The following is a 24,236-nucleotide window of genomic DNA, read 5'->3' as shown; positions in this document are numbered from 1 at the left end:
TGGTGCGTTTTCATGAAAGCTCCAGCCCATTGTGTGTCTGGACATTCCGCGTGTTCACATTTACGCTACATGTGAACACGGCCTTAGGATTATTCTTCCTTTTTTTTAGTCCTAAAATGGACTCGAACCTGCAATCATTCGATGACTAGTACATAGTATTATATACTGAAGAGATCGATCTTCACCAGAATGGGAGATAAACTCCAATATTCACTACACAGTGTACACGAATTACATCCTGCTGCTGGAGAAGATAAAGGCTTATGGTGGAGGGAATAATAATAATAATAATAATAATTTTATTTATATAGCGCCAACATATTCCGCAGCGCTTTACAAATTATAGAGGGGACTTGTACAGACAATAGACATTACAGCATAACAGAAATACAGTTCAAAACAGATACCAGGAGGAATGAGGGCCCTGCTCGCAAGCTTACAAACTATGGGGAAAAGGGGAGACACGAGAGGTGGATGGTAACAATTGCTTTAGTTATTCGGACCAGCTATAGTGTAAGGCTCAGGTGTTCATGTAAAGCTGCATGAACCAGTTACCTGCCTAAGTATGTAGCAGTACAGACACAGAGGGCTAATACTGCATAAAGTGTATGAGAACATGATGCGAGGAACCTTTTTTTTTTTTTTATTATAAATAGGCCACACAGGGATCGTTAGGTTAATGCATTGAGGCGGTAGGCCAGTCTGAACAAATGAGTTTTTAGGGCACGCTTAAAACTGTGGGGATTGGGGATTAATCGTATTAACCTAGGTAGTGCATTCCAAAGAATCGGCGCAGCACGTGTAAAGTCTTGGAGACGGGAGTGGGAGGTTCTGATTATTGAGGATGCTAACCTGAGGTCATTAGCGGAGCGGAGGGCACGGGTAGGGTGGTAGACTGATACCAGGGAGGAGATGTAGGGTGGTGCTGAGCCATGGAGTGCTTTGTGGATGAGGGTAGTAGTTTTGTACTGGATTCTGGAGTGGATGAGTAGCCAGTGTAATGACTGGCACAGGGTAGAGGCATCGGTGTAGAGGGAATGATGTCAGAGCCGAAAACCTCACACTGAAGAGCTATCCTGGGGAGAAATCATCAATATGTCACTGCCGAACATGAGAACCAGTCCCAGGAATAACAAACACCCACATACCTCCACCTGCAGAGCTGCACACCACATATATGGCTGTTCTGTGCGCACAGGACCTGTGATGAGGTCACAGGAGGGGAGGAGTCAGGGGTCACATGATCAGGGGCCTCAGTGTCTGCAGGACTCTGCTGTGCTGGTTGTCATGGTGCTGGATGAGGGGAAGTTTCTGTGTAGGGTCAGGAGGGATTTCCAGTGTGAATGTAGCAGAGCCGTGTGTAGGAGGTGTACGGAGCCGTGTGTGTACGAGGTGTACGGAGGCTGAGCCGTGTGTATATGAGGTGTACTGAGAGGAGCCGTGTGTATACGAGGTGTACGGAGTGGAGCCGCGTGTGTATGAGGTGTATGGAGAGGAGCCCTGTGTGTACGTGATGTACGGAGCGGAGCCGCGTGTGTACAAGGTGTACGGAGTGGAGCCGTGTGTGTACGTGGTGTATGGAGGGAAGCCGTGTGTGTACGTGGTGTACGGAGGGGAGCCGTGTGTGTACGAGGTGTACTGAGTGGAGCTGTGTGTGTACAAGGTGTACGGAGTGGAGCCGTGTGTGTACGAGGTGAGCGGAGCGGAGCCGCGTGTGTACGAGGTGTATGGAGAGGAGCCGTGTGTGTACAAGATGTATGGAGAGGAGCTGTGTGTGTACGAGGTGTACAGAGCGGAGCTGTGTATGTACGAGGTGTACGGAGCGGAGCCGTGTGTGTGTGAGGTGTACGGAGCGTAGCCGTGTGTGTACGGAGTGGAGCCGTGTGTGTACAGAGTAGAGCCGTGTGTGTACTGAGCGGAGCCATGTGCGTACGATGTGTACATAGTGGAGCCATGTGTATGAAGCATAGCCGTGTGTGTACAACGTGTACGGAGCAGAGCCATATGTGTTCGATGTCTACATAGTTGAGCCGTGTGTTCGACGTGTTCAGAGCGTGTGAGTACGGACCATAGCCCTGTGTGTACGACGTGTACGGAGCAGAGCTATGTGTGTACAGAGCTATGTGTGTACAACGTGTTTGCAGTGGAGCCTTGTGTGTACAACGTGTACTTAGCAGATCCGTGTGTATGTAGCGGAGCCGTATGTGTACATAGCGGAGCCGTGTGTGTATGAAGCGTAGCCGTTTGTGTACAACGTGTTCAGAGTGGAACCGTGTGAGTACAGAGCGTAGCCGTGTCTGTAAAATGTGAGTATGGAGTGTACGGAACGGAGCCATATGTGTACGTAGCGGAGCCTTGTGTGTACAACGTGTTCACATTGGAGATGTGTGAGTACGGGTTTTAGCCGTGTGTGTGTACGATGTATCCGTAGCAGAGCCGCGTGTGTACGATGTGTAAAAAGCAGAGCCGTAAGAGTACAGAGCGTAGCTGTGTCCGTGTGTGTACGTGTTCGGAGCGGAGCCGTGTGTGTACATGTTTGGAGCGGAGCTGTGTGTGTACGTAGCGGAGCCATGTGTACAACATGTACTTAGCAGATCCATGTGTATGATGTGTACGTAGCTGGAGCCATATGTGTATGATGTGTACATATTGGAGCCATGTGTGTACGGAGCAGGGCAATATGTGTACGACGTGTTCACAGCGGAGCTGTGTGAGTACGGGTTTTAGCCGTATATGTATGATGTGTTCGTAGCAGAACCACGTGTGTACAATCTGTTCAGAGCAGAGCCGTAAGAGTACAGAGCGTAGCCGTGTCTGTGTGTGTACGAAGCGGAGCCACGTGTGGACGACATGTACGGAGCGGAGCCGTGTGTGTACGTGTTCTGAGCGGAGCTGTGTGTGTACAACGTGTTCGAAGCGGATGACGTGTTCCGAGCGGAGCCGTGTGTGTACAACGTGTTCGAAGCGGAGCTGTGTGTGTACGACATGTACATAGCGGAGCCATGTGTGTAGGACGTGTACATAGTGGAGCCGTGTGTGTACGGAGCATAGGTGTGTGTATACAAAGCGTAGCCGTAACCCTCACATGGTGAGTGTACTATTGTTACAATACATACATCAAAGAAGACATAGTATTTTTCCCTTTCGCCACGACAGCACCCCACTGGAGAGAGGGATCCGCCCCGCAGGAACAGGAAACCTACCGAGAAATAAAAGGGGGCGGTCCGCCTCTCCTCCTCAGTTTAGGTTTCCTGTTCCTGCGGGAACGTTCAGGAACGACAGGACTACAGGAGATACCTGGGCTAGCATGCCGCCTGCGCGGTACCCTTGAGAACGGCAGGGGCTGCAGCTCAGAAGCAGCGTCGGGGGAGTTCCGTTAGACGGCTCCCTCCTCGTCTGATGGAGCGTGCAGATGGCCGCGTCCGGGGAGGGCCGCCCGGCGTCATCTGCAGCGTGCGGTGCGGCTGTGCGGGGAGGCCAGGAGTCGGGTAAGGAGTAGCTGTATCTCCCATTGCGGTCCGGTGCTGAATCCCGGACCGCGCATGCGCCGACCGCCGCAATACTGGCTACCCCAGAAGTGAATGAGTCACTTCCGGGGCGCCTAGGGCGGGGGAGCCAGCGCCGATCCGCGCATGCGCATTGCGCAGTGAGAGAAAAAAAAAAAAAGGACGCACTATTTAAACTGCCAGGAAACAATAATGCGGCGATGCAGAGATGTCATCCCCAGGTGCCATGGACCCCACAGCTGGAGATCCAGTACCCCCGCCAAAGATCACACCAAAGGATCCTCGGGGACCGCTCGTAAAAGCGACGGATCCAGAACAGGATCTCGGCCTTCTGATCCGGTACTATTCGCTTCACTGGGTGAGTGTTAAAACTCTGCCTATCAAGCTGACGTTGTCTCCCTATTTCTCTATTTTCTCTCTCTCTCGCTACTTATTACTACTAGTCCAAAAGACGACAAAAAACGAAACATAAGGAATGTGCCTTGTGTAGCCAGCCCCTTCCGGACTCATACCCCAAAAAACTATGCAAAGACTGTTTTAAGGAAACAACACAGGGAGCGACAGTGTCTGTTACAGACTTATGGGCCATTATTAGGGAGGGGCTAAAAAATATGACCCAGGAAAAACCGCGTAAAGCTAAGTCTAAAACACCAACACCTGTGTCAGACTCCAAAAGTGACCAGACTGTACTGTCAGAAGCCTTGCTATCATCATCATCCTCATCAGAGGTCGAGGGACGTTCATGTTTTCCCTTAGACAGTGTGGACAATTTGGTAAAATCAATCCGAAATACCATGGGGTGTGAGGAGGTAAAGGGTGCGCAAACCACGCAGGAAATTATGTTCGCGGGTTTGGCAGAGAGAAAGAGGAGATGTTTTCCGGTTATACCAGCAGTGAAAGCATTAATTAAAAGAGAGTGGGAGAAGCAGGATCAAAGAAGTTTTTTACCCTCCGCATCTAAACGTAAATATCCGTTTAGTGACGAGGAGCTTCTTACATGGACCAAAGTCCCTAAGGTCGATGCAGCCGTAGCCTCTACCTCCAAGCAATCCACTCTGCCTGTGGAGGATGCGGGACTTCTGGTCGATCCATTGGATCGGAAGGCTGAATCATACCTTAAGCGTTCTTGGGAAGCGGCTACAGGAATATTTAAACCTGCAGTAGCCAGCACTTGCGCTGCCTGGTCAATGATCATTTGGATTGATCAGTTGGACCAGCAAATCGAAAATAAAGTTTCAAGAGAGAAACTACGAGCGGCCATCCCCTTAATACGAGGAGCGGCAGCTTTTATGGCGGACGCATCTGCCGACTCTCTTCGTTTAGCAGCAAGATCTGCAGGCCTTGTGAACAATGCAAGACGCGCGCTTTGGATGAAAAGCTGGAAAGGGGACGCGCAGTCTAAATCTAAAATATGCACAATCCCATGTGAGGGTGAGTACCTCTTTGGTAAAACCTTAGATGAGATACTCGAAAAGGCAAAGGACAGGAAGAAAGCTTTTCCTGATTCCTCTATTCCCTTTTACAGGAGAGCCTTTAAGAGGAGACAGTTTGGTAAAAGGAGGCAAACGGATAGGTCTACAACATGGACTGCTAAAGAGGACAGACAAAGAGGTACCATGTTTAGAAGACCCAACCCCCCAAAAGACAATAAATTCTGAGGATATACCAGTAGGGGGCAGACTGAAATTTTTCGCCACCCAATGGGAAAAAGTAACATCTAGCTCGTGGGTTTTAAATATCATCCGAGATGGGATTAAACTACAATTCTCTCGTGTTCCCCACGAGTCATATATTATAACATCCCTCAGCTGGCCTATACAACAACAGGCTCTAGAGCTGGAAATTCAAACCCTATTATCAAAGCGGGTTTTAGTCCAAGTCCCTGAGGGACAGGAAGGCAGGGGATTCTATTCTCCCTTATTCCTGATTTCCAAACCCGACGGTTCTTTCAGGACCATCATAAACCTTAAAAAACTCAATTCATTTGTTGAAAACCATACATTTAAGATGGAATCCATTAGATCCACTATAAAACTCCTCTTTCCAAACTGTATGATGGGGGGCATTGATTTAAAAGATGCTTATTATCATCTCCCTATCCATGACAGATTCCAAAAATTCCTCAGAGTAGCAGTGACAATCAACAGCGAGATTCGTCATTTCCAGTTCGCAGCCATGCCCTTTGGCCTTTCAACAGCGCCGAGGATCTTCATGAAGATAATGCTAGAGGTGATGGCCTACCTTCGCCAAAAAGAAACCTTAATTGTTCCCTATCTGGATGACTTTTTGGTCATAGGAAATTCAGTTACTCAATGTGCTGATCGTTTGGCTCACGCAATTTCCTCTCTACAGGATCTAAGCTGGATAATCAATACCAACAAATCCAGACTCACTCCGCTTTCCTGTCAGGCGTTCTTGGGGTTCCATCTAGACTCCATATCTCAAAAGTGTCTCCTGCCTCAGGTAAAAATACTACTGATCAAACACAAAGTCCTAGCTGCAATAAATAATCCACGTATATCCCTAAGACAAGCTATGTCCTTACTGGGATCCCTTATCTCTTGTATACCTGCAGTAAAATGGGCTCAACATCATACCCGTACACTGCAACACCAGATTTTACAAGAAGATAGATGATTATTTGGTCACCTAAATGCAAAAATAACCTTATCACAGGAAGTTTTAACTTCCTTAACGTGGTGGCTGAATTCAGACCATTTGATGAGTGGTGTTCCATGGATAATAACGCCATCTCATACCATAAGCACTGATGCCAGTCCTCATGGATGGGGCGCTCATATGGGGAATGATTTTTGCCAAGGGTTATGGAACATAACTCTAACGTTAAAGAATTAAATGCAGTAAAATACGCCTTATACCATTTTCTCCCACAGCTACGAGGGAAAGACGTTAGAATCCTTTCCGACAACACCACCACAGTGGCGTATCTAAACAGGCAAGGAGGCACGCGATCAGAGACTCTGATGTCTTCTGCTACAGAAATCTTGAATCTAGCAGGAAGTCACCTAACATCCCTTACTGCACTGCACATAAGATGGGAAAACAACCAGCAGGCAGACTTCTTAAGTCGATACACCTTGAAACAAGGGGAGTGGTGCCTAAACCAGCAGATATTTCAGGACATAGTATCCCTATGGGGTCGGCCTCAAGTAGATCTCTTCGCCACAAGAAGAAACAAAAAAGTCCGGAGACTTGCCTCCCTACCTCTAGCGGATCATCCGGACATTCTGGACGCTCTCCAAGCCCCTTGGCAGTTCAGTCTAGCATACGCTTTTCCGCCGATCATACTACTACCCCAAGTCATTCGCAAAATCAGAGACGAAGGAGCGAGAGTGATACTGATAAGCTCCATTCTGGCCGAAGAGACCATGGTTCTCGTGGCTGCAAACCATGTCGGTCTCAGATCCTTGGGTCCTCCCCTCAACACCCAATCTTCTCTTCCAGGGTCCGTTTTTCCACCCTCAAGTGGACAATCTACATCTCACGGCCTGGAATTTGAGAGGCAAATGCTAAAATCAAGGGGGTTCTCGGAGGGATTGATAAACACACTCCTCCAGAGTAGAAAACCTTCCACTACAAAAATTTATACAAAAATATGGAAGAAATTCCTACAATTCCATACATCTTCAAACACGTCAGAAATTCCGATACAATCTATCCTGGAATTTCTTCAAAAAGGGAGAGAACTGGGTTTAACTGTAAACACCTTAAAAGTTCATGCTTCAGCACTAGGAGCCCTCTATGGCCATAACATTGCTGGGGATAGATGGGTATCCCGATTTATTACAGCCTGCGAACGGATAAATCCAGTTAATATACCTAGAGTTCCTCCCTGGGATCTAAAATTAGTTTTACAAGCCCTAACAGATTCTCCATTCGAACCAATAGATTCAATACCAATTAAAATCCTATCGCTAAAGACGGCCCTCTTGGTAGCACTGACTTCAGCCTGGAGAATCAGTGACATCCAAGCACTCTCTATAGATCCACCTTTCCTGCTAACTTTTCAGGATAAGTTGGTCCTTAAACCAGACCCTTCCTACCTTCCCAAAGTAGCTAAGAAATTCCATAGGTCTCAGGAAATAATCTTGCCCACTTTCTTCAGTAATCCTTCCACTCCTGAAGAACAGAAGTACCACACTCTAGATGTTAAAAGAGTAGTGTTAAAATACATTGAAAGAACCAGTAGCTGGCGACAGTGTAGGGCTCTGTTTATTTCCTTCCAGGGTCACAAGAAGGGTCATGGAATAACAAAAAGCACCTTATCCCCGTGGATCAGAGAGTCTATCAGACTGGCCTATTCCGCGAGTAAAGAAAACCCTCCGGAAGGCATAACAGCGCACTCTACCAGAGCTATGGCATCCTCCTGGGCAGAAAGGGGAGAGGTCCCAATTGAGACCATATGTAAGGCCGCAACTTGGTCAAATCCCTCTACCTTCTATAATCACTATACGCTTGACCTATCGTCAACTTCTGACCTAGACTTTGGCAGGACTGTCCTCAGCACGGTGGTCCCCCCCTAGGTGATGGTCTCTGTAAGATCTCCAGTAGGGTGCTGTCGTGGCGAAAGGGAAAAAGCCGGATTACTCACCGGTAATACTCTTTTAGTGAGTCCACGACAGCACCCTCTTACATCCCTCCCTAGATTAATATAGTACTTACTATTGAGTAAAATTCTTTTAATCATACATAAGCAAATAAGTTTTAAAAAAATGAAATAAATGATATTTGCCTAATACTGGCGGTCCTCCGGGTACTCTGAAATCAAAACTGAGGAGAGGCGGACCGCCCCCTTTTATTTCTCGGTAGGTTTCCTGTTCCTGCGGGGCGGATCCCTCTCTCCAGTGGGGTGCTGTCGTGGACTCACTAAAAGAGTATTACCGGTGAGTAATCCGGCTTTTTAACCATATAGGTATCAAGTGTTAACCACTTATAGCCTGATCTGGTTGACGTCCAGAATTACTTTTATGACGGGTCTTTGCAGAGACCTTATATGCTGTGGATGTAAACCAATTAGTGTACTGCTATCAGTGGTCAACCAGGTGAATGAACACAACCTTATTTTTATAAAAATTTTTTTACAAAGCTTCATATTCGGTGCTCATTCACACAAATGGCCACTTCAGCAGTAATTTAGCCATGGCGGCTGTTTTTCCATAGCACGGTGGTATTTGTCATAGAAAACAATAAGGCTATGTTCACGTTAGCGTTATGCGGGGCAGCGTCGGAGACGCAACGCACAACGCATGCAAAAACGCATGCACAACGCAGCTTTTTGTGATGCATGCGTTCATTTTTGCATGATTTTTGGCGCAGAAAAAACTGCTTCATGCAGCGTCCTCTGCGCCCTGACAGTTGCGCCAAAATGACGCATGCGTCACAAAACGCAAGACATTGCATGTCCATGCGCCCCCCATGTTAAATATAGGGGCGCATGACGCATGTGTCACCGCGGCTGCGCCCGACGCTGCCCCGCACAACGCTAATGTGAACGTAGCCTAAGATCCATAACATATCTTCAGTAAGGAAGCATTCACCCCTCTCCTCTCTCATACAAAATCGCAGTAGGAGAAAGAACTTACAATGTACAACCTGAAGTAGAATTACACAGTTGACATATGAGAAGTGAGGAAATTGTTGGTAACTAAGAAATAACAAAACTAATTAAGACTCCCTTCAGAGTACAGGTAATTAAAAAGGAAAAATCTTTTCCTATCGCCACAACAGCACCCACGGAGAGAAGGGATCCACCCACCATCAGGAAAGGAACCTACAGGTTAAAAAGGGGGGTGGTCCCCTTGCCTCCTCAGTTTTGGGTTCCTGTCCTGATGGGAACCTGTGGGAAGAAGACGTACCTGGGTCCAAGCAGCCACTGCACGGTGTCTGTGGGAACGGCAGAGCCTGGGATACCGGAAGCAGGGTCGGGGGTGTTCTGCATGCAGATCCCCCTTGTCTGATGTATGGATGTCGCGATCCCAGGGTCTTGAGGAGGCCGCCCTGGGTCCTGCGGGCGCAACGCAGGCAGAGTGAGCTCACTGCGTTCATCCTTGGAGCCGAGGGCACCTAACTTCTGGCGGCAGGATTAAAGCACTCGTGAACCGGAAGTGCACAGAGGTACTTCCGGGGGACTCCGGGGAGGAGGAGTGTTGCACCTTTTTGGACCGGCGTGGGGCTGTAGCATGTGTGCACGCTACAATGAGCTGATTTGGGCTCTTTATTATCAGTGACCCCCCTGGGTCACTAACATGTCCATCTTTTCCACAGGGAAACACGGCTTCCCTTCCTCGTCCGATGATGGTGATGACGAGGATTCAGCGTACTCCAATTGTTGCTCCCCCACTGACGGACTAGATTCTGAGCTGTTAGCTCTTATTTTAAGAGTTGTTAATTTCCTCCCTGATCACTGCCCTCAAATCTGAGACATGGAAAGGGGCTTCCTGTTCCAAAGTCTGACATATACAAGATTGACAGAGCTTTTTAATATAGTTGTCAGGTAGGGGCACTGTACAAAAAGCACACTCTGCTTAGATTTTGACGATTTTTTGGCCTGAAACAGAGGGGGAATTTTCAGCTGTTGGATGTATATTTCTCGCCTTCCGAAGCTGCATTTTGACTGGAGTACCGATTCCTCACATAGGGGTCTCTGCAGGCTGTCGCCCCCAATCACCTTTGCTTCAAGTCGTTCTGTTCCTGGAACGACCGCTGCAACTGCCTGAAGTTGCAGAAGTTATGGCCCATGTGAGGGAAAAAGATACCCTTGTTATTCCATTTCTAGATGATTTCCTAATAGTTGGGGGGGTCAGCTTCTCCATGTATGGCCCGACTGAAACATATAATATCCTCACTACAGGATCTTGAATGGTTAGTAAATTTGAGGAAGTCAAGACAGGTCCCCACAACTCGTCAAAGATTCCTCGGTATACTCCTGGACTCAGAAGCGCAACAGTGTTTTCTACCGGAGGAAAAGAAATCGGACAGTATACGCAAGGTCGAAAGAGTAAGGAACAATCCAGTTCTAACATTAAGACAAGCTATGTCCTTACTGGGCTCTCTGACGTCGTGTATGCCAGGGGTCCAGTGGGCTCAAATGGAAAAAATTAAGGATCTCAGTCAACACGAGAGAGAGTCTAGTCAGGTGGCTGAATCCACTACATTTGTCAAAAGGGGTATTATAGGAAATAAAACCGGACATTGTAGTTACGACTAGAGTTGAGCGACCTTGACCTTTTTAGAGTCGAGCCGGGTTTTGCGAAACCCGACTATGTCCAAAGTCGGGTCGAGTGAAATCGGCCGATTATGACGTAAAGTCGGGATCGACCGAAACACGAAACCCAATGCAAGTCAATGGGGCAGCATAGTCGGCAGTGAGTGGGGGCCAGGAAAACACCTAGAGTGGCCATTTTAATGTCAAAACCATCCATTCTTCTTAATGAAGCTTGTCAAGCGTAATTTACCTTATAATAATTGGAAGGCATTTGAAATTGGGGGTCATTTGGCTAAAGTTGTGGGGGGTAGGGCTGGTTCAAGTAATTAGTGGGCCCAGGAAATCTGGACCACGTCACGGCAGTGGAGCAGGGAGAGGTAAGTATTTCAACTTTGCAAGTGCTGTGAACCTGAGCAAGCAGGGGGGGCCCACTCGTTGGCATTGGCACTGGCACAGGGCCCCTCAAAGTACAGCGGTGTGTTTGCACGGCGGGGGCGCCTCCCACCGGCAGCAACACTTTTGCGTACTATGAGAGGCCCTGTGCCAGTGACGTCGCCAACTAGTATTCCTCCCCCCACCTGATGAAGGAACCTGCACTTTCATCTGCACCTTCCTCTTTGTCCCCGTGTAAGGTGGTATGGTATGCGGGAAGAGCAACCTGACTTTCAGCAGGGTCACAATGTTGTTGTGTAGCGTGCACGGGGAATGTTGCGTTATGGGTCAATGTACCAGCAGACTCATCTATCACTGGCTGGGCAATGGGCACGATGAAGTGGAAACACAGATATAGGCCCAAAGAAGAAAGTGGGCTAAATGCAGTTCAAAATTGGTAACACAGGAATAACCAGGGGGCATTGCAGTGGAGGACAACTGGAATGAGAGGCTGACACAGAGAGTAGGGCCAAATCAGTAAGTAGTCGAAATGCAGTTCAAAATTGGCAACCGTAGTAAACAGGCGGCACAGCTTTGTTCAGTGGAGGAGAACAGCAAGGAGTGGCAGACACCGATAGTAGGCCCCAAACCAACTAGTACGCCAAATGCAGTTGTTCCATTTAACCACAATTTAATGAGAGCCTGAAGATAGAAGCTCAGGAAAGGCAACCTGGGGAACACCTTGGAGTGTAACACACCATCTCTCTCCACCCCATACCCATTTTGTATGGCCTAATGCAGTGTACTTTTCTACAACTACTAAACGAGAGTCGGAAGACCGAAGCAATGGCAAGGAAACCTGGGGAACACCTTAGAGTGTAACACACCCTCTCTCTACACCCCATACCCAATTTGAAGGCCTAATGCAGTGTAGTTTCCAAGAACTACTAAACGAGAGCCGGAAGATCGAAGCTCAGGAAAGGCAACCTGGGGAACACCTTGGAGTGTAACACACCCTCTCGCTACACCCCATACCCAATTTGAAGGCCTAATGCAGCGTAGTTTCCAACAACTACTAAACGAGAGCCGGAAGATCGAAGCTCAGGAAAGGCAACCTGGGGAACACCTTGGAGTGGAACACACCATCTCTCTACACCCCATACCCAATTTGAAGGCCTAATGCAGAGTAGTTTCCAAGAACTACTAAACGAGAGCCGGAAGATCGAAGCTCAGGAAAGGCAACCTGGGGAACACCTTGGAGTGTAACACAACGTCTCTCTACACGACGGAAGGGCTGATTCTTAGGAAGGAAGGCTGTTGGAAATAAGCATTGCGCGTCCGAGGGTGATTATATTCTTATTAGGTATATACTCACCCTCGGACGCGCCCTGCTTCTTTATTTGGAATGAATGTTTATTTGCAATGTGGTGTTGACTTTCTCTATTATTTTGGTAATTAATGATTTTATTATTTTCATTATTTTGCATCTTCTCGGCAATAATATAAAGAAGACGCGACAGGACAACACTCGGTGGATGCCATATGTGTGTTTTCAATTTAAAAAAACTTTCAGTTAACTACTTGCAGGAGAAAGTAATTGTAGCTGGTGGCCATTTTTAGTACTGTACCAGATTAGAGTTGTGTGTTTGTTTTTAATGTTAAAATGTCTGCATTTGATATCTCACCAGTATTTTCTTTTTTATAAGCAAAATACTTATTTTTATATTTTCTGATGTTGGTTCCAGGGGTACACGGCCAGCAGTGCCCTGGTCAGTGTAGTAGTAGTTGAAAGAATGGACCGCAGACAGGCATCGAAGGCCTAAAATAATAACACATGGCTGTAGGCAATTTTAAATTGGTTCCAGGGGTACACGGACAGCAGTGGTGTGGTCAGTGGAGGCCTAGTGGAAGGAGTGACCGCAGACAGGCATCGAAGGCCTAAAATAATAACACATGGCTGTAGGCAATTTTAAATTGGTTCCAGGGGTACACGGACAGCAGTGGTGTGGTCAGTGGAGGCCTAGTGGAAGGAGTGACCGCAGACAGGCATCGAAGGCCTAAAATAATAACACATGGCTGTAGGCAATTTTAAATTGGTTCCAGGGGTACACGGGCAGCAGTGACCTGGTCAGTGTAGTAGTAGTTGAAAGAATGGACCGCAGACAGGCATCGAAGGCCTAAAATAAAAAAATTGGGCTGGCTGTAGGCAATTTTAAATTGGTTCCAGGGGTACACGGGCAGCAGTGACCTGGTCAGTGTAGTAGTAGTTGAAAGAATGGACCGCAGACAGGCATCGAAGGCCTAAAATAAAAAAATTGGGCTGGCTGTAGGCAATTTTAAATTGGTTCCAGGGGTACACGGGCAGCAGTGGTGTGGTCAGTGGAGGCCTAGTGGAAGGAGTGACCGCAGACAGGCATCGAAGGCCTAACATAACAAACTTGGGCTGGCTGTAGGCACTTTTAAATTGGTTCCAGGGGTACACGGGCAGCAGTGGTCTGGTCAGTGGAAGTCTAGTGGAAGGAGTGACCGCAGACAGGCATCGAAGGCCTAAAATAATAACACATGGCTGTAGGCAATTTTAAATTGGTTCCAGGGGTACACGGACAGCAGTGGTGTGGTCAGTGGAGGCCTAGTGGAAGGAGTGACCGCAGACAGGCATCGAAGGCCTAAAATAATAACACATGGCTGTAGGCAATTTTAAATTGGTTCCAGGGGTACACGGACAGCAGTGGTGTGGTCAGTGGAGGCCTAGTGGAAGGAGTGACCGCAGACAGGCATCGAAGGCCTAAAATAATAACACATGGCTGTAGGCAATTTTAAATTGGTTCCAGGGGTACACGGGCAGCAGTGACCTGGTCAGTGTAGTAGTAGTTGAAAGAATGGACCGCAGACAGGCATCGAAGGCCTAAAATAAAAAAATTGGGCTGGCTGTAGGCAATTTTAAATTGGTTCCAGGGGTACACGGGCAGCAGTGACCTGGTCAGTGTAGTAGTAGTTGAAAGAATGGACCGCAGACAGGCATCGAAGGCCTAAAATAAAAAAATTGGGCTGGCTGTAGGCAATTTTAAATTGGTTCCAGGGGTACACGGGCAGCAGTGGTGTGGTCAGTGGAGGCCTAGTGGAAGGAGTGACCGCAGACAGGCATCGAAGGCCTAAAATAATAACACATGGCTGTAGGCAATTTTAAATTGGTTCCAGGGGTACACGGGCAGCAGTGACCTGGTCAGTGTAGTAGTAGTTGAAAGAATGGACCGCAGACAGGCATCGAAGGCCTAAAATAAAAAAATTGGGCTGGCTGTAGGCAATTTTAAATTGGTTCCAGGGGTACACGGGCAGCAGTGACCTGGTCAGTGTAGTAGTAGTTGAAAGAATGGACCGCAGACAGGCATCGAAGGCCTAACATAACAAACTTGGGCTGGCTGTAGGCACTTTTAAATTGGTTCCAGGGGTACACGGGCAGCAGTGACCTGGTCAGTGTAGTAGTAGTTGAAAGAATGGACCGCAGACAGGCATCGAAGGCCTAAAATAAAAAAATTGGGCTGGCTGTAGGCAATTTTAAATTGGTTCCAGGGGTACACGGGCAGCAGTGACCTGGTCAGTGTAGTAGTAGTTGAAAGAATGGACCGCAGACAGGCATCGAAGGCCTAAAATAAAAAAATTGGGCTGGCTGTAGGCAATTTTAAATTGGTTCCAGGGGTACACGGGCAGCAGTGGTGTGGTCAGTGGAGGCCTAGTGGAAGGAGTGACCGCAGACAGGCATCGAAGGCCTAAAATAATAACACATGGCTGTAGGCAATTTTAAATTGGTTCCAGGGGTACACGGGCAGCAGTGACCTGGTCAGTGTAGTAGTAGTTGAAAGAATGGACCGCAGACAGGCATCGAAGGCCTAAAATAAAAAAATTGGGCTGGCTGTAGGCAATTTTAAATTGGTTCCAGGGGTACACGGGCAGCAGTGACCTGGTCAGTGTAGTAGTAGTTGAAAGAATGGACCGCAGACAGGCATCGAAGGCCTAACATAACAAACTTGGGCTGGCTGTAGGCACTTTTAAATTGGTTCCAGGGGTACACGGGCAGCAGTGGTCTGGTCAGTGGAAGTCTAGTGGAAGGAGTGACCGCAGACAGGCATCGAAGGCCTAAAATAATAACACATGGCTGTAGGCAATTTTAAATTGGTTCCAGGGGTACACGGACAGCAGTGGTGTGGTCAGTGGAGGCCTAGTGGAAGGAGTGACCGCAGACAGGCATCGAAGGCCTAAAATAATAACACATGGCTGTAGGCAATTTTAAATTGGTTCCAGGGGTACACGGGCAGCAGTGACCTGGTCAGTGTAGTAGTAGTTGAAAGAATGGACCGCAGACAGGCATCGAAGGCCTAAAATAAAAAAATTGGGCTGGCTGTAGGCAATTTTAAATTGGTTCCAGGGGTACACGGGCAGCAGTGACCTGGTCAGTGTAGTAGTAGTTGAAAGAATGGACCGCAGACAGGCATCGAAGGCCTAAAATAAAAAAATTGGGCTGGCTGTAGGCAATTTTAAATTGGTTCCAGGGGTACACGGGCAGCAGTGACCTGGTCAGTGTAGTAGTAGTTGAAAGAATGGACCGCAGACAGGCATCGAAGGCCTAAAATAAAAAAATTGGGCTGGCTGTAGGCAATTTTAAATTGGTTCCAGGGGTACACGGGCAGCAGTGACCTGGTCAGTGTAGTAGTAGTTGAAAGAATGGACCGCAGACAGGCATCGAAGGCCTAAAATAAAAAAATTGGGCTGGCTGTAGGCAATTTTAAATTGGTTCCAGGGGTACACGGGCAGCAGTGGTGTGGTCAGTGGAGGCCTAGTGGAAGGAGTGACCGCAGACAGGCATCGAAGGCCTAAAATAATAACACATGGCTGTAGGCACTTTTAAATTGGTTCCAGGGGTACACGGGCAGCAGTGGTCTGGTCAGTGGAAGTCTAGTGGAAGGAGTGACCGCAGACAGGCTTCGAAGGCCTAACATAACAAAATTGGGCTGGCTGTAGGCACTTTAAATTGGTTCCAGGGGTACATGGGCAGCAGTGTATGGTCAGTGGAAGTCTAGTGGAAGGAGTGACGGCAGACAGTCTTCGAAGGCCTAACATAACAAAATTGGGCTGACTGTAGGCACTTTTAAATTGGTTCCAGGGTAACACGGCCAGCAGTGGCCTGGTCAGTGTAGTAGTTGTAGAAAGAAGGGACCGCAGACAGGCTTCGAAGGCCTAACATAACAAAAATGTCAAAACAATGGTATTGTCAGTGCCAGGCATTGAAGGATGTCAGCGGCTAGACTACACATTGGTGAAGCTGTGAGAGATAATTTTGCTAGTGGTAGAGCACTGTTTGAGCTGGGGGGGGGAACTGTCTTGTGGCCGGCGGTACAGGCACAGGGCCCCTCATATTACAACGGTGTGTCTGACGTTGGGTGCGCACCACCACCGCCAGAGACACTTTATTGTACTATGAGGGACCCAGTGGCAGTGCCGTCGACCAAAAGCGGCCACACCCACCTCTTCAGACAAACAGCACTCTCAAGGGTCCAAGCGCAAAGTGGCGATAGCACGGCCCCGTGTGGGGAGTTTGGCCATTTCGTGAGGTGGAAACATGTCGTATGCTGGACAATCAGGTGAAGAAAATTACGAGATTGGAAAAGTCATTCAGAATAGTCCACAGGCAAGACCTTTTCATAGGAAAGCTAGGTGTCAGCCGGGCAGGGTGGGGCAAAAGATTTTGAAATCCAGTTGTGGTTCATTTTAATGAAGGTTAGATCATCTACATTTTGGGTAGCCAGACGAGTCCTTTTTTCTGTTAGTATTGAACCTGCAGCACTGAATACTCTTTCTGATAGGACACTAGCTGCCGGGCAAGCAAGCTCCTGCAATGCATATTCTGCCAATTCTGGCCAGGTGTCTAATTTGGATGCCCAGTAATCAAATGGGAATGACGGTTGAGGGAGAACGTCGATAAGGGATGAAAAATAGTTTGTAACCATACTGGACAAATGTTGTCTCCTGTCACTTTGAATTGATGCTGCAGTACCTGTCCTGTCTGCGGTCATAGAAAAATCACTCCACAACCTGGTCAGAAAACCCCTCTGTCCAACGCCACTTCTGATTTCTGCCCCTCTAACACCTCTGGTCTGCTGGCCCCTGGAGCTCGTGTGAGAACGATCACGGGCGCTGTGTGCAGGGAATGCCAGAAGCAAACGGTCAACAAGAGTTGATTGTTTTGTTGCTAATATTAGTTCCAAGTTCTCATGTGGCATAATATTTTGCAATTTGCCTTTATAGCGAGGATCAAGGAGGCAGGCCAACCAGTAATCGTCATCGTTCATCATTTTTGTAATGCGTGTGTCCCTTTTGAGGATACGCAAGGCATAATCCGCCATGTGGGCCAAAGTTCCCGTTGTCAAATCTGCGGTTGTGCTTGGTTGAGGGGCAGTTGCAGGCAAATCTACGTCACTTGTGTCCCTCAAAAAACCAGAACCCGGCCTTGCCACGCCACCAATTTCCCGTGCCCCCGGGAAAGCTTCCTCATTAAAAATATACTCATCCCCATCATCCTCCTCATCCTCCACCTCCTCTTCGCCCGGTACCTCGTCATGTACACTGCCCTGACCAGACAATCGCTGACTGTCATCAAGGCTTTCCTCTTCCTCTGGTGCAGACGCCTGATCCTTTATGTGCGTCAAACTTTGCATCAGCAGACGCATTAGGGGGATGCTCATGCTTATTATGGCGTTGTCTGCACTAACCAGCCGTGTGCATTCCTCAAAACACTGAAGGACTTGACACATGTCTTGAATCTTCGACCACTGCACACCTGACAACTCCATGTCTGCCATCCTACTGCCTGCCCGTGTATGTGTATCCTCCCACAAAAACATAACAGCCCGCCTCTGTTCGCACAGTCTCTGAAGCATGTGCAGTGTTGAGTTCCACCTTGTTGCAACGTCTATGATTAGGCGATGCTGGGGAAGGTTCAAAGAACGCTGATAGGTCTGCATACGGCTGGAGTGTACAGGCGAACGGCGGATATGTGCGCAAAGTCCACGCACTTTGAGGAGCAGGTCGGATAACCCCGGATAACTTTTCAGGAAGCACTGCACCACCAGGTTTAAGGTGTGAGCCAGGCAAGGAATGTGTTTCAGTTGGGAAAGGGAGATGGCAGCCATGAAATTCCTTCCGTTATCACTCACTACCTTGCCTGCCTCAAGATCTACAGTGCCCAGCCACGACTGCGTTTCTTGCTGCAAGAACTCGGACAGAACTTCCGCGGTGTGTCTATTGTCGCCCAAACACTTCATAGCCAATACAGCCTGCTGACGTATGCCAGTAGCTGCCCCATAATGGGAGACCTGGTGTGCAACAGTGGCAGGTGCGGATGGAGTGTTTGTGCGACTGCGGTCTGTGGACGAGCTCTTGCTTCTGCAGGAGGACGAGGAGGAGGAGGAGGAGGGGGTGCGAACGGCTACAGACAACTGTTTACTAGACCGTGGGCTAGGCAGAACTGTCCCAAACTTGCTGTCCCCTGTGGACCCTGAATCCACCACATTTACCCAGTGTGCCGTGATGGACACGTAACGTCCCTGGCCATGCCTACTGGTCCATGCATCTGTTGTCAGGTGCACCTTTGTGCTCACAGATTGCCTGAGTGCATGGACGATGCGCTCTTTAACATGCTGGTGGAGGGCTGGGATGGCTTTTCTGGAAAAAAAGTGTCGACTGGGTAGCTCGTAGCGTGGTACAGCGTAGTCCATCAGGTCTTTGAAAGCTTCGCTTTCAACTAACCGGTAGGGCATCATCTCTAACGAGATTAGTCTAGCTATGTGGGCGTTCAAACCCTGTGTACGCGGATGCGAGGCTAAGTATTTCCTTTTTCTAACCATAGTCTCATGTAGGGTGAGCTGGACTGGAGAGCTGGAGATCGTGGAACTAGCGGGGGTGCCGGTGGACATGGCAGACTGAGAGACGGTGGGAGATGGTATTGTTGCCGCCGGTGCCCTAGATGCAGTGTTTCCTACTACGAAACTGGTGATTCCCTGACCCTGACTGCTTTGGCCTGGCAAAGATACCTGCACAGATACAGCAGGTGGTGCGCTAAATGGTGGTCCTACACTGCCGGAAGGGATGTTGCGTTGATGACTAGCTTCATTGGCCGAGGGTGCAACAACCTTAAGGGACGTTTGGTAGTTAGTCCAAGCTTTCAAATGCATGGTGGTTAAATGTCTATGCATGCAACTAGTATTGAGACTTTTCAGATTCTGACCTCTGCTTAAGGAAGTAGAACATTTTTGACAGATGACTTTGCGCTGATCAATTGGATGTTGTTTAAAAAAATGCCAGACTGCACTCTTTCTAGCATCGGATACCTTTTCAGGCATTGCAGACTGAGCTTTAACCGGATGGCCACGCTGTCCTCCACCAGGTTTTGGCTTTGCCACGCGTTTTGGGCAAGATACGGGCCCGGCAGATGGAACCTGTGGCGATGTTGATGCCTGCTGCGGCCCCTCCTCCTCCTCTGCTTCAGAACTGCTGCCGCCTGCACCCTGTTCCCCCAATGGCTGCCAATCGGGGTCAAGAACTGGGTCATCTAATAACTCTTCTTGTACCTCCTGCGCAACTTCGTCTGTGTCACCGTGTCGTTCGGTGGTATAGCGTTCGTGATGGGGCAACATAGTCTCATCAGGGTCTGATTCTTGATCAGCACCCTGCGAGGGCAATGTTGTGGTCTGAGTCAAAGGACCAGCATAGTAGTCTGGCTGTGGCTGTGCGTCAGTGCACTCCATGTCAGATTCAATTTGTAATGGGCATGGACTGTTAACTGCTTCACTTTCTAAGCCAGGGACGGTATGTGTAAAGAGCTCCATGGAGTAACCCGTTGTGTCGCCTGCTGCATTCTTCTCTGTTGTTGTTTTTGCTGAAGAGGACAAGGAAGTGACTTGTCCCTGACCGTGAACATCCACTAACGACGCGCTGCTTTTACTTTTACCAGTTTCACGAGATGAGGCAAAAGAGCTAGAGGCTGAGTCAGCAAGATAAGCCAAAACTTGCTCTTGCTGCTCCGGCTTTAAAAGCGGTTTTCCTAATCCCAGAAAAGGGAGCGTTCGAGGCCTTGTGTAGCCGGACGACGAACCTGGCTCCACAGCTCCAGACTTAGGTGCAATATTTTTTCCCCCACGACCACCTGATGCTCCACCACTACCACTACCCTCATTACCAGCTGACAATGAACGCCCCCGGCCACGACCTCTTCCACTAGACTTCCTCATTGTTTTAAAAACGTAACCAAACTAACGTTATTTGTTGCAGTCACACAACTTACACGGTGAGCTATAACTTCTGTATGATTTAGCTACCCCTTTACAGGTTGGTGAGACCACAGCGAAAATCAGGCCCAATGTTACACACTCTTTTTTTGGTGGCTGCAAATTAGAGAGATGCCCCACACGCAGGACTGTCACTGAAGCACAAATGTTAATATTAATGTCACACTATTATTTTTTTTTTATTTTTATTTTTTTCAGGAACACTTTAGAAACCCCCCAAAAAAAAAAAAATAGATTTTTGCAGGGAGAATTTAGAAAACAAATGTAACAAACTATATGCTTTCTATGGGCCACTGAGTGAGAGATGACGCACACAGGAATCAGGAGTGGCACACAAGCCCAGAGGCCAATATTTTTCTACCAATGATTGATGGAGTTATTTTCTCTGGTAGATTTTGGAACCCAAATCAAGGAAAAAAAATGTAGGCTTTCTATGGACCACAATTGGAGAGAGAGAGAGAGAGAGATGGCACACCCAGGAGTCAAGACTGGCACACAAGCAGAAAGGCCAATATTAATCTCCCACTGTTTTTTTTGGTTGTTTTTTTTTTTTTTTTTTTCAGGGAGACTTTAGAAAAAAAAATAATAAAAAAAATATGATTTTATCAGGAAGAATTTAGAAACCAAATAAAATAAAATGATTTTTTCAGGGAGAATTTAGAAAACAAATAAAACCAAAAATAGGCGTTCTATGGCCCACTGACTGAGAGATGACGCACCCAGGAGTCAAGACTGGCACACAAGCAGAAAGGCCAATATTAATCTCCCACTGTTTTTTTTGGTTGTTTTTTTTTTTTTTTTTTTCAGGGAGACTTTAGAAAAAAAAATAATAAAAAAAATATGATTTTATCAGGAAGAATTTAGAAACCAAATAAAATAAAATGATTTTTTCAGGGAGAATTTAGAAAACAAATAAAACCAAAAATAGGCGTTCTATGGCCCACTGACTGAGAGATGACGCACCCAGGAGTCAAGACTGGCACACAAGCAGAAAGGCCAATATTAATCTCCCACTGTTTTTTTTGGTTGTTTTTTTTTTTTTTTTTTCAGGGAGACTTTAGAAAAAAAAATAATAAAAAAAATATGATTTTATCAGGAAGAATTTAGAAACCAAATAAAATAAAATGATTTTTTCAGGGAGAATTTATAAAACAAATAAAACCAAAAATAGGCGTTCTATGGCCCACTGACTGAGAGATGACGCACCCAGGAGTCAAGACTGGCACACAAGCAGAAAGGCCAATATTAATCTCCCACTGTTTTTTTTTTTTTTTTTCAGGGAGACTTTAGAAAAAAAAATAATAAAAAAAATATGATTTTATCAGGAAGAATTTAGAAACCAAATAAAATAAAATAATTTTTTCAGGGAGAATTTAGAAAACAAATAAAACCAAAAATAGGCGTTCTATGGCCCACTGACTGAGAGATGACGCACACAGGAGTCAGGAGTGGCACACAAACCCAGAGGCCAATATTTTTCTACCAATGATTGATGTAGTTATTTTCTCTGGTAGATTTTAGAACCCAAATCAAGGAAAAAAAATATAGGCTTTCTATGGACCACAATTGGAGAGAGAGAGAGAGAGAGAGAGAGAGAGAGAGAGAGAGAGATGGCACACCCAGGAGTCAAGACTGGCACACAAGCAGAAAGGCCAATATTAATCTCCCACTGTTTTTTTGGTTGTTTTTTTTTTTTTTTTTTTTCAGGGAGACTTTAGAAATAAAAATAATAAAAAAAATATGATTTTATCAGGAAGAATTTAGAAACCAAATAAAATAAAATGATTTTTTCAGGGAGAATTTAGAAAACAAATAAAACCAAAAATATGCGTTCTATGGCCCACTGACTGAGAGAGAGAGAGAGATGGAACGCTTAGTACTGGCACACAAGCCCAAAGGGCAATATTAATCTCCCTTTTTTTTTCCAGGGAGAATTTCTGAAACCCAAAAAAAAAATAAAATAGGCTTTCTATGGCCCACTATTTGTGAGAGAGATGGGACGCTCAGGACTGGCACAGATGGCACGCTCAGGACTGGCACAGAAGCCCAGAGGCCAATATTAATCTCCCTTTTTTTCTGGGAGAATTTATAAAACCAAAAAAATATTTAAATAGGCTTTCTATGGCCCACTATTTGTGAGAGAGATGGCACGCTCAGGACTGGCACAGATGGCACGCTCACAACTGGCACAGAAGCCCAGAGGCCAATATTAATCTCCCTTTTTTTCTGGGAGAATTTATAAAACCAAAAAAATATTTAAATAGGCTTTCTATGGCCCACTATTTGTGAGAGAGATGGCACGCTCAGGACTGGCACAGATGGCACGCTCACAACTGGCACACAAGCCCAGAGGCCAATATTAATCTCCCTTTTTTCAGGGAAAATTTATAAAACCAAAAAAAAAATTAAATAGGCTTTCTATGGCCCACTATTTGTGAGAGAGATGGCACGCTCAGGACTGGCACAGATGGCACGCTCACAACTGGCACACAAGCCCAGAGGCCAATATTAATCTCCCTTTTTTCAGGGAAAATTTATAAAACCAAAAAAAAAATTAAATAGGCTTTCTATGGCCCACTATTTGTGAGAGAGATGGGACGCTCAGGACTGGCACAGATGGCACGCTCAGGACTGGCACAGAAGCCCAGAGGCCAATATTAATCTCCCTTTTTTTCAGGGAGAATTTATAAAACCCAAAAAAAAATAAAATAGGCTTTCTATGGCCCACTATTTGTGAGAGAGATGGCACACTCAGGACTGGCACACAAGCCCAAAGGCCAATATTAATCTCCCACTGTATTTTTATCAGGGAGAATTTATACACCCCACAAAAAAAAATACAGAAAAATGAAAAGGCTTTCTATGGCCCACTATGTGAGAGAGATGGCACACACAGGGATGGCACTCTAGCAGAAATGCCAAATTGCCAATCTTAATCTCCCACCAAAAAAAAAAAAAAAAAAAAAACAGGGAATGTCCTACAATTACTATCTCCCTGCCTGCAGTAATCTCAGCCAGGTATGGCAGGCAGCTACTATCTCCCTGCCTGCAGTAATCTCAGCCAGGTATGGCAGGCAGCAATAAGGAGTGGACTGATGCACAAATGAAATAAAAAGTGTGGACAAACAAAAAAGATAGCTGTGCAGAAAGGAAGGAACAAGAGGATTTGTGCTTTGAAAAAAGCAGTTGGTTTGCACAGCGGCGTACACACAGCAATGCAGCTATCAGGGAGCCTTCTAGGGCAGCCCAATGAGCTACAGCGCTGAGGGGAAAAAAAAAAAAAAAAAAAATTCCACTGTCCCTGCACACCGAGGGTGGTGTTGGACAGTGCAAATCGCTGCAGCACAAGCGGTTTTGTGGTTAATGGACCCTGCCTAACGCTATCCCTGCTTCTGACAAAGCGGCAGCAACCTCTCCCTAAGCTCAGATCAGCAGCAGTAAGATGGCGGTCGGCGGGAACGCCTCTTTATAGCCCCTGTGACGTCGCAGACAGCAAGCCAATCACTGCAATGCCCTTCTCTAAGATGGTGGGGACCAGGACCTATGTCATCACGCTGCCCACACTCTGCGTTTACCTTCATTGGCTGAGAAATGGCGCTTTTCGCGTCATTGAAACGCGACTTTGGCGCGAAAGTCGCGTACCGCATGGCCGACCCCGCACAGGGGTCGGATCGGGTTTCATGAAACCCCGACTTAGCCAAAAGTCGGCGACTTTTGAAAATGTTCGACCCGTTTCGCTCAACCCTAGTTACGACCAATGCCAGCCCCCAAGGGTGGGGGGGGGCTCATATGGGA

General features: G+C 47.1%; 1 protein-coding gene across 1 annotated transcript in view; it reads right to left on the bottom strand.

Moving 5' to 3' along the window:
- Positions 1-24,236, bottom strand: part of LOC138664150 (oocyte zinc finger protein XlCOF22-like) — a 121,573-nt gene that overhangs the window by 31,761 nt on the left and 65,576 nt on the right. The window contains exon 1 of the mRNA XM_069750595.1: positions 1,149-1,208. Coding sequence (XP_069606696.1) covers positions 1,149-1,175 — 27 coding nt within the window. The 5' untranslated portion in view covers positions 1,176-1,208. Of the gene's footprint in view, positions 1-1,148 lie in introns of the transcript that reaches the window.

The sequence above is a fragment of the Ranitomeya imitator genome, chromosome 2, assembly GCF_032444005.1.
Source record: "Ranitomeya imitator isolate aRanImi1 chromosome 2, aRanImi1.pri, whole genome shotgun sequence".
Classification (NCBI taxonomy): domain Eukaryota; kingdom Metazoa; phylum Chordata; class Amphibia; order Anura; family Dendrobatidae; genus Ranitomeya; species Ranitomeya imitator.
Note: the sequence above shows the minus strand (reverse complement) of the source record. Positions and strands in the feature narration are given on the sequence as shown.